Below are 10,845 nucleotides of genomic sequence, written 5' to 3'. Positions count from 1 at the left end.
AAACGTAGACAGTTGAATCGTTTTCAGTTTCCACTCAAATTATTCTAAAATATTAAGAGGTTTTATTATAGTATTGGCAGGTTACTTGCTGCAACTGAGAAGCTTCGACGTTCGGTGGTCCTCAGCTAGTCTCTTCGTCTTGACGTAGAAAATTTCTGCTTTAATACCTTCCTTAAACTAGTCTCCTTCGCTCCCTCCCTCTCTTTCCTTCCACAATATCATCCAGCACGTCCCTCATAATACAGTTCCTCCTTAGCCAATATCCTAACCAGTTCCTCTTTTTCCTCTTAACAATATAACATTTTTCTTTTTTTCCCCCTGCTTCTAATTCTTTTAACACCTTTTCATTCATTGTCCGTTCAACACAGCTAATTCTCTCTTTTTTTTTCTCCATGCCCATGTATCGAAAGCCTGTGATTTTTTCATCACTTTTGCGTAATGTCAATGTTTCTGCCTCATAGAGTACATATTGGAATCTGTAACAATATCTCAATATTTAATTGGAAGTTTGATTAATACAAGGATTAGCTAATCGTGATTGAAAAGAACAATCTGACGCCTTTAGAGTGTAAAAATAATTTTGCAGTTTATGGTATTTCAATAATCTGTGTCGTCTTGATTTTCTTTCATGCGTCTCAGGGGTAGCCACCCCAGTTTGGTAAACAGTGGAGTGTTGGATCTGTTAAAAAAAAAATATAAACATATTACAAAACGTTGTGATTTAGGCTTATCTTACAAATAGTGAAGCGTGGGCACCCATTAAGAAAGGAAAGGTCATCACCTATGTTGTACACTATCATGATATTTACACAAAGTTAAACTATATTACATACAGAAACATGCATTATATTTTCGTTACTATTGGCGCATTGTAGAGTTAATTATCCCTTATATCCATAGTAAAAGTTACCTATAAAAAGCTTGAGATTTCTTAAATACAAGACTTGCAAGACTCTTGCATGCATGACCAAGACGAAGATCAAGGGTTCCAGTGCAAGACCAAGACCACCCCGGTCTTGGTCTTGGTCTTGCATTTGCTCATCACTATGTAAAAGTAAATTTTTATTCCCAGAAAATTATTTGCGAGAGTGAGAAATATTATGCTTTCTTGAGGCTTCGTTGCCAGACAAACAGTTATCACTATACAATTATGGTAATTTGATCTTCATGTATGGTATGCGGGCTGATGCCTTTACCATATGCATTATGTACAGGCTAACTGTAATTTTATTTCCTAAGTGCTTCTTTGTGTAGTTCCCAATTCCTACTGGTTCATAACACATTGCAACAGATTGTAGTGTGACTTTAAGCGCTAATTCCTCTTTTATCGTTCCGTAACTTGAATGTTTACCCTAATGAAAGTAAGGAATAAAGTTATTGGGCCTTATGCAAAGTTGTTGTGACGCGTAATTAGTGCCTACTAAAGAGTTCGATTCAGATATGTTTCCTACATTAGTCAGGCCTTCAGCATGACGCTAATCGTACGTCAAAACGACTCTGCATAAAGCAGATTACTTCTACAGCCTTTGCACTCAAAGTTTAAGGAATTCATTGTGCAATATAATTGTTCCACATGTGATAATTTAATATCATACCAAAATAAACTGCATGACTTTTTTATTTCGAATACAAAGGTGCGTTCAATAGAAAATGACATCTTTTTGAAGGCTGAAGATGAGAACTTCAATTTTGATTTTTTTTTTGCTATGATTTAATTTTATATTTTAAACAATTGTCGTTGTACTATATTACGAGATGTTGTACTCGTATTTTCTGCTAGTTTAGCGTGCCTGATTTCAAAGCAGTAAACATGTCAAGAAACGGTGAGAAAAAGTAATGGGTTTAAAAAGTAAAGCGATTCCTAAAGAGATTTTATAGTGTGTGGTTCTACGGAGGACAAATGTCGATTCTACTCTTGCGTGTGGCTTTCGCGTTCTGCGCCTGGCAACGTTGCATCTAAGAAAAATTACATGCACCTGGTACCACTGCTACGAACATTGTATTCACGCATAGCATGTCAGTGATAAATTTTGCTGTTCGGCTTTTTAATAATAGGTATATGTCCATAAAACACATTAGTCGTGTGGCTCAATCGACCACCTCAGCTCTTGATGAATTGAAGACTAATCCATATTATGTTAAGTACTCGGAGAAAATAGCTGCTCTTCAGCAAACTGCTCCCGAGGAACTGTTGCAAAGGATAGAAGATGCACAGAAAAAGAAGAAACCTACCAAAATATCGACAAATGATCGTGAATTTTCCTCTGCCTCTACTCCTAAGGGAAAAGTACCCCAATCGGTTGATTTTTCTTTTACAAAACAGAAGTCATTGAATGACGTGATGAAGCTTGACCTCCTTGCAGATAAAAGTGCGAAAGAAATCGAAGAAATTTGGCATAATTACTATAAGGATAAAGATGGCATAGCGGCAGTAATACCAACTGGTTTGTATGAAGAGTTGTTTGAACGAAGTAAAATTTATCCTGTGTTTCTCTTTCCGCTCCCGCGGAGCAAAGGCTACGAATTTATAATGTGCCAGTTTTCTGGACATGAAGTACATTTCGCTTCGTTGATAAATTATCAAGCTTACAAAGATAATGCTCCAGAGTGTCTTACAATAATCCACTACCCAGATATTAAAGACAAGGGAATAGTTTTAATGCGTGGTGAATTTGATAAGAACGTATTGAATACTCAAGAAGCACAGTGTCTTGCCAACCAATTACAATTATATTACAGTAAGCCAAATGAAAAGCGAGAGAGCCTTCTGCAAAGGTTTACAAATAAGCCAGATGATTTCAAGTATATGGACCTAATTGCTGAGTTAGAATGTTTTTCTCTTTAGTATGTCATGAATTTGATGGTAAACAAATGTAAAATAACCGCATAACAATAGTTTCACATCTTGATATCAAAATATGTATATTCAATGCTTGCTACCCTGTGTATTTTAATGTTAATAGTATAAATTTATTCGCAGATTTCAGTGTGCATATTAGTTTATTCAATCTAAATAGGGTGCAGGTGCAAAGTTGTCCATCAGATCAAAAGGCTAGTGCTTCTTCAAATTATATCCTAGTATTGGAGTCGGATTCAGTATAGCCCGCTTCCCCCAGTGACTTTTAATGAATCAGTGACTCTAACGATTCATATTAGTTCACAATGAATCGGAATCGCATGTTATAAAGATTTAAGATTTAAATTTTGTGGTAAAGAAGCTTTAGTACACAGACAAAGGATATGCTTTAGTATAAATACTAGTAGTAGTAGCAATAGTAGTAGTACTAATAGGGGTGGTAGCGATAGTAGTAGTAGTAGGAACGGGTTAGAAGCCCCGCAGGGTTGGGTGATTTCTGTTCTTGATATTATTATTGTTATTATTATTATCAGTAGTAGTAGTGGTGACGACGACTCTTTCAGTTCCGGTGACAAAGAACTGGGGGGAGCGGGCTATACACAAGCCTTGGAGTCCCTGGGATATGTCCAAATAATTGTACATTGGTAACGTCTGCAAACTGATGTACAGGGAAACGAAACTTATTCTGAAGTAGACTATAAAGGGACTATATGAACAAAAACATATGCTAGGTGGTCATAATATAAATAATGTATCTAACCTAGTTAAGACAAGGTGTTTCATGTGTGGGTGCGTCCGAATGGAATAGGCGGAGGTTCTAGAACACAGGTCCACCCATATAGGTTAGTAGCTAGCTTCGTTCCTTTCTGTACCGAAGTTTTAATATTTGATCACACAGTATTACCGAGCGAGCGTTAGCGAGTGAAGGTGGGTTAGAGCCCCGCAGGGCACATTGTTTTCTGTCTTTATTATAGTTAAATGAGAAGGGGGACCTGTGTTGTAGAACCTTGCCAGCAGGCGCGTCACTGATGGAGAGAATGAGCATAAATTAGGATAATGTAAAAATACTTCATAATAATAATAAACGTGGTTTCGCTCTAGGACCATACTTATAAAAGTTCCCTACATCGTGCAAAAGTACTCCTCCATTAGAAATTAGATGTTACACAGTCGTATTTGGAATATATTCACTCATTTTAATTCTAGAATAGCCCTTGAGCTTTAACATTACACTTGCAGATAAAATACTACTTTCGTGCGTTACGCAGAGATGCTTTAGCAGTGGAGGTTAATATTCTAGACTGTTCTCTCTGACATGCACTGTTATTTTAACCGTAAAATTATCATAGTTATGGTTTAATTATTGTACGGCAGTACTTTTAATATGTAACTGTAATTTTGCAGTTTGGCGTGGTATAATTCAATAGAAAATAACATGCAGGTTATTACAAACAGGGCGGTGCAAGTTCTTTCTATACGTGCAGGCGCGTCAGTGATGGGGATTATTTATGTAGCGAGGACAATTGAAACATACTGTGTTCTTTTTGATACCAGGTACCTTACACATGGGTCAGGTTTTTCGTTACGCATCGTAGAGTATATTAGGATAGTACTTGTATGCTGTTGTTCACACGTACCTTAATATGAAGTTTTGGAGTGATAAGAGATCCTACAGCACTTGTAATGGGTTTACGCTAATAACTCTACACTTGTAAAATAAAATAGCTATGTAGAAACACTAACTCCGGCTAATAATATCTTAAACAGTCCTTTTTCATACACAGTTTTTAGTCGTTGTATATAATACTTGAAATGATTTTATACTAGTAAGTTTACAGTTACAAACATAATTTCAGCTAGTATTTATGTCAGCCGCCTCCAAAAATTTCCTACTTAAAGATATGTCTTTATATGCAGTGTGTTCAGTTTATCCGTGTAAAATTTGTAAAATACGTTCTTGAACTTAACCTGGAATGAAAATAATGTATCTTGCGACCTTCTACGTTAAAACCATGAATTGCTTTCAGAATAATATTTATTCTATTGGTGCATAAATACTGTGTCTACTCGCGTAATTGTCGCACTTTTCGTACCAATTTTTAATGCGAAAATTCAAATGCGACAATCATGCAAGGAAAGGTGCCATTTAATTACCGCTATGATGAAAATCGAATTTCTATACATAAAGTATCGTGTGAACTTAAAGTTGAGGGTGGGAGTAGGTGCAGCAGTAAACATTCTTTTGCTCGGATTCGTGCAAAATAAAAAATTTCGAAGGAAATATTGTTCACAAAGACAAGACTCATAGACGGGGACTTTTATGCTGGAAATTTTTTTGGCAAATATTGTTACTAATCTCTCTCAGTTAGCGTACGCGTCTTTGGCGTGGGAGACCCAAGTTCGATTCCCAGTGGGAGCTCATGTGGTTTACATCCCACGTTAAGCTGTATGTCCACATCTCATATAGCCTCGCTGCTGAAAGGGACGCTAAACTCAAATCGAATCGCATGTGTGGCTTAAGACTATACCAATCAGTACATACGCCGTGCAAAAATCTGCCAGTCTAAATTAATATCTTATAGACAGTCCTTTTCATTTGCACCCAACTAATCTTGAGCATTTTTCTGATAGCTAGTGTAAAATAGCACTTGATTCTCTTGTCGCATATTCAGATAGTGTTGAACAGATTGATATTTTGCTATAAAGCGAATATTCATGTGTAAAACTTGCACCAAACTGTGCTAGTGCTTACTAGAAGTAAGAGTTGTAGTATTAATTCCGATACAGGGCCGGGCGAAATGGGTGTGTTCGTGTTGGGGCACATCGTAGTCAATACGTACTTATTGTGTGTTCGCTTACTGCAATACCACAAAAATTAATCTGTTAGCTTCATTATATAAATTATTGTTGTTTCCGCCACATTTACTACATGTGACAGATGCTTTGATGCACTACATCAAAACGAAATATTTACAACGTGTCGGCCGCTAAAACATTGTTGTAATCGTAGCTTTCGGAATAGAATTTGCATGTATCTGTATGTTGTTTCTGATGGTATCTTTCGCAGTGAATTAACTCGTATAATATATAGATTAAAATATAATAATAATAATAACTTTTGCACCGGAAACAAATTACGCAGTGCAAACAATAATGTAAGTACAGCTCACAGATGACGAGAATGACCCTAAAAGAGGGTTGCGGGGAAAGGTCAACGACACGGTCAAGTCCATTTTCGGTTTTTCAGGTGTGGTCTATACTTAGATGTCGTCTGCTACTCCGGGTTGTTATTTGTGTGCTATTCCGTGGTGTCATTTGAAACCTACGCGCGAAAAGTGGGCGAGCCCATACTTACGTCACACTACTTCTGCTAGGGTTCTTCTCGTCATCTGTGAGCTGTAAATGCTAGTTGGTTTAATACGATCCATATTGATTAAAAAATACTTACCTCAAAAAGCCTAAAATTATCCAGTTGTGAATGTTTCGGGAGGGCCAAGGGATTTGTAACTCCTCCCATTTAGGAACTTTTGCCACTATATTAGAAATGTTTGTTAGGATCCTTACGATGAAAAAAATAGTTGTTGGTCAACATACAAGTGCAACACGTGGGTCCTGGAGCCCTTAATCCTTTAGCACACGTGTATATTTACAGACATCGATGCGTTCTCTTTAAATGACCGTAGATCAGACCGTTAGTGCAACACTAGAACAACTTATATTCGATCGATTTGTAAGAGTGTAGGCTTTCAGTTTACGTAATGAACGAGACATTTCTGCGTATAAAGGAAAAATAATTGAGGGATATTTAAGAAAATTTCCCTAAGAGAGTCCCTTCTCTTGATTCTTTGAGTTATTACATGGTATGCAAACTAGATGAATAATGAAATATATTTTTGTGTTGTTTTATGTTCAACTTAAAGTGAAACTTTTGTCTTGATGCTTCATATAGCAGCAGAGGAAATACGTATTTGATAGTCTTCACAGGGTTCATAATAATTGATTTTCATGGTTCATAATAATTGGCGTCTGCCCATGCCAAAATTGCTACATTCCAAGAGCTTAGACTTAACTCATCTTTTTTAGTCTATATCTATCCTTTTAGCTGCAAGTAATACAGGACCAAGTCTTCGGAAAACCCATGTCGCCAAATTTTTAACACAAAATGTTCGTTCAGCTAATTCAGGTGTATGATTGATGTCAAAACAGATGCTCCTAGGTATAACAGTCAGATATTTCTCACAAGCAGTACAGAATTAATAACTGTTCAAACGTATGGGCAACTCATCTTCATTTTCACAAATATTTGAATTAGTAACAACAATTTGTGATTGTGTTGTCTATAGCGGTGATGACGTCCAGTCGTCAGTCTTAAAAGATTCATCTGTGTTCTGCCCCTTTTGATGGGATAATTTCCGAGGGTTTGCGTATCACTTCCAGTTAAAAGGCTAAATATAAACTGCATGAGAGATGAGGTAAATCTGAGCTCTTGGGGAAACCTTCCTGGGGGGAATTTCTCAATACTAGGAATCTGTTAACGAATGAGAGAATCAACGAGAATATTTTGTATCACTTGTTTTCTATAGAAAAGTCAAACGGATCATTGACACAAAGTCGTACTCGTACTTCCGTGAAAACCAATTATTATAAATCGTGTGTAAACTTTAAAATACTTATTTTTATCTGCTGCTATTTGATGGATCAAGACGAGTTTCAGTTGAGTTGAACACCAAATGGTACACACAAATACATTTTATTAATGTAGTTTGCAATGTTGCCACATAATAATTGTACATTGACACGAAGTCGTACTTCCATGAAAATCAATTACTATGAACGCAATGAATACATATTTCCTCTGCTGCTACTTGAAGGATCAAGACGAAAGTTTTAGTTTAAGTTGAACATAAAACAGGACACAAAAATATATTTTATTATTCACCTAGTTTGCAATTTTGCCATGTAGGAACTAAAAGAATCACGAGAAGGAACTGTTTTAAGGAAATCTTAAATATCCCTCAATTATTTTTCCTTTGTACTCAGAAATGCCTCGTTCATGACGTAAACTGAAAGCCTATAATCTTACAAATCGATCGAGTTAGAACTTGCTGCACTGTTGCACTAACGGTCTGATCTAAAGTCATTTAAAGAGATCCCATCGATGTCTTTAAATATACACGGGTGCTACAGGGTTAAGGGCCCCAGGACCTAGCGTTGCATTATATGTTGACCAACAATTTTTTTTTTTTTTTTTTTTTTTTTTTTAAATTCTAAGGAACGTTCCTAATATAGTGGCAAAAGTTCCCAAGTGGGGGGGAGGGTTATCACGCCCTTGGTCTATGCCGTCCTCAGCACTTACCTTTTTAAGTATCTTCTTTCTAATAGTACCAGAGGGTATAGTTCTGTTCACGTCATTTTTCTAGAAAGGTGTGTGATTAGGAAGTCAATGACTTCTGCCAAAAGGTTCGGAATTAGATAATTTTGAGTGCTTTTGGCGTAAATACTTTTCAGTGATTATTAATTTAAGCAGCTACTTCGAATTTCAGAATTACCAATAGTAATAGAATTATTAATGCTGTTCTGCTGGTTTTATACTAGTAACCTTAATCTTGTAAGTGTAAAATATTGTGTGGAGCTACATCGTTGGTAGAAATTAATATGTTACATATCCGTATATGCACGTATTCATTTTAACCCTAATGCATTCTTGTACACGGTCAAAGAAAGCTTGAATAAGATGCTTATTCAGGACTATTTGAATCTTTGTCTTGAATTAAATTGTTTTGTTCAGGAGATTTCGTTTCGGCCCTGTTTTAGAGATTCCAATTCAAGAACATTTAGTAGCCAATCAGTACCCGAGTTCATTGCAGGAAAATACAAAAGAACTATATTGGCGTCTTGGAATAGAGCAGCAGTTGAATGGATATATATTTTTACGAATCTGTTCCATGTTTATATGATGTGCAAAATGGGCATTATCGTAATAAGTGAAGCAAATATTCGCGCTGGAAAATAATGCGAGCAATCTTCCTGATAATATACACGATTTATGTATATACCAAGCTAGCATACCCATAGTTACTGTTAAATTATGAAGGTAATACAGGTATAAATATTAACTACATAATTTAGTATATAAAAATATCAGGTGCAGATTAAGAATAGTAAGTCAAATTTTAAAGTACATGTATTTGAGTTTTTTTTTTTCTTCTTCTTCTTTAGTAAAACTATCTTGACTGTTTTGGGACATGCCCACAAAATTGCGTGCAGATTAGGGTGATTCTGAAATTAAGGGGAATTTTGGCATTGGAAAAATCTTAAAATTAAAAATCGGAGAAATAATGTATAATTTATTTTTTACACACCTAAGGGCTAAACAAATACAATCATTACAGTGGATGAGGTCAAGAAAATATATTTTTTTTAAAAACACGGTGATTTATTATTTTGACAAACACGGTGGTTACATTAATATCCACGGAGGTTACAAAACATACTCAGTGAAGATATATTTAAGTTTTATTCACTAGTAAAATGTAAGACTGTAATATTTTGAATTGAATGCTTAATATAGATTTGTCCACACAGCTAAAATTGCAGTAAACGTAAACCGGAATGTTCTATTTTCCAAGAAAAGCTGTTCCAATTCCGCAACAATGTCTTTAGTATCCACAGTGGCTCTATTTGCTTCTGAGGGAAACAAAATTATGAGTTCTGCCTCTATTCTGTAAAAAGACTCGATTTTTTATTCGGAGATGTTAGTAGACATTTTAAGGTCACGTAATGTCTGATGGTGTTTCTGGAGTACATAATTTCAACATAACAAAAGAGTTCGCTGTGTAAGTTCTGTCGTTATCCCAAAAAATTTTGGTATCGTTTTCGTTGTCACTGGCGGATTACACATCTTGATAACACAACGTTTGTTGAGATTTATTTGGTACTGGGTGCAGTAGTTAAGGAAAAATACGGAAGGTTTAACATGTAACTTCAATGAAACTTCTGAACATCGTTAGGTTAGAGTACGAAGATCTGAAAACAAGCTGTAGCAGTTCATAAATGCTGTTACATAAAAGAATACACTGTATGGTTGAAATACACTGAGAAAAAACATTGTAGGTGGCGTACTTTAAAAGATAGGTTACATGCGTAGTTCATGTAGTTTTTGGACTTAATGTAAAGCAGACGTATAACTGAAAACGCATGTTTTATAATACTTTATGTATAAGTGTTCCATCTATACGTACTTTCCGTATGAAACAATGTAGGCGGTCAGGATCTCACATACAAGCGGACGTATACAACATATAGCTGACGAAGGTAACATAAGTATATGTATGTGATATACGGAAAACTATTAGATGTCAGGCATCCTGCAACGGCATGATGTAACATCCAAGGGCAGTGCCTATGTAGCACACGGATAACGTATGCTCCGTACTCATATTAAGCAAGAGGATACTGTATATTTGTACAATATACCGCTGTACGGAGAACAGATTTTTCTCTGTGCGGCAGGCGCAGAGTTGTATTATCCCTCATGAAAATGACTGCATTTAGTGTCAGGATTACATTAAAAGCAGCTTAGTCTGCGCATATTTAATGCCAATGTGTTTCTTCCCCATGTCAGTTGATGGCACTTTCATCTCCTTTGGAAGCTATAACCAAAGGAGATTACCTCCCTTATTTCCCTTGTAATTCGCACACTGTCAACAGATGTAAACACGAAGCGTGAAGAACATTTTTTACACAATCACTGAGGCAACCATAATCTAACTCGTGATATCAATATATTTAGGAATAGATTACATTTTGTTGATAGTTAACATGAAACATTGAAGGATTTTACAACTGATTTCAACATATCTATTGTTTTTTTTTTTTTTTTCCATTATAAACATATGGAGAGTTAATAGTTTACTTGTAGCTACAAATGGCTACTTTATTGGTTGAAGCAAAAAAAAAGTGGAGTTGACTCGGGTGGAAACCCAACC

At 35.9% G+C, this 10,845-nt stretch overlaps 1 protein-coding gene across 1 annotated transcript; it reads left to right on the top strand.

Moving 5' to 3' along the window:
• The first annotated feature begins 1,970 nt into the window (after positions 1 to 1,970).
• On the top strand, positions 1,971 to 2,986 carry LOC145694954 (ATP synthase mitochondrial F1 complex assembly factor 1). The gene has a single exon (XM_081771759.1). The coding sequence runs from the start codon at positions 2,015 to 2,017 to the stop codon at positions 2,843 to 2,845; it is 831 nt and encodes a 276-aa protein (XP_081627885.1). The 5' UTR covers positions 1,971 to 2,014; the 3' UTR covers positions 2,846 to 2,986.
• The last annotated feature ends 7,859 nt before the right edge of the window (positions 2,987 to 10,845 follow it).

This window comes from Thermobia domestica, chromosome 9 (assembly GCF_964235325.1).
Source record: "Thermobia domestica chromosome 9, izTheDome1.hap1.1, whole genome shotgun sequence".
NCBI lineage: Eukaryota > Metazoa > Arthropoda > Insecta > Zygentoma > Lepismatidae > Thermobia > Thermobia domestica.
The sequence above is the reverse complement of the archived record's forward strand: the minus strand, read 5'-3'. Positions and strand labels throughout refer to the sequence as shown.

What these genes read in the sequence shown, in the direction of transcription:
- LOC145694954 (XM_081771759.1), top strand. Translation starts at nt 2,015, where the DNA reads ATGTCAGTGATAAATTTTGCTGTTCGGCTTTTTAATAATAGGTATATG.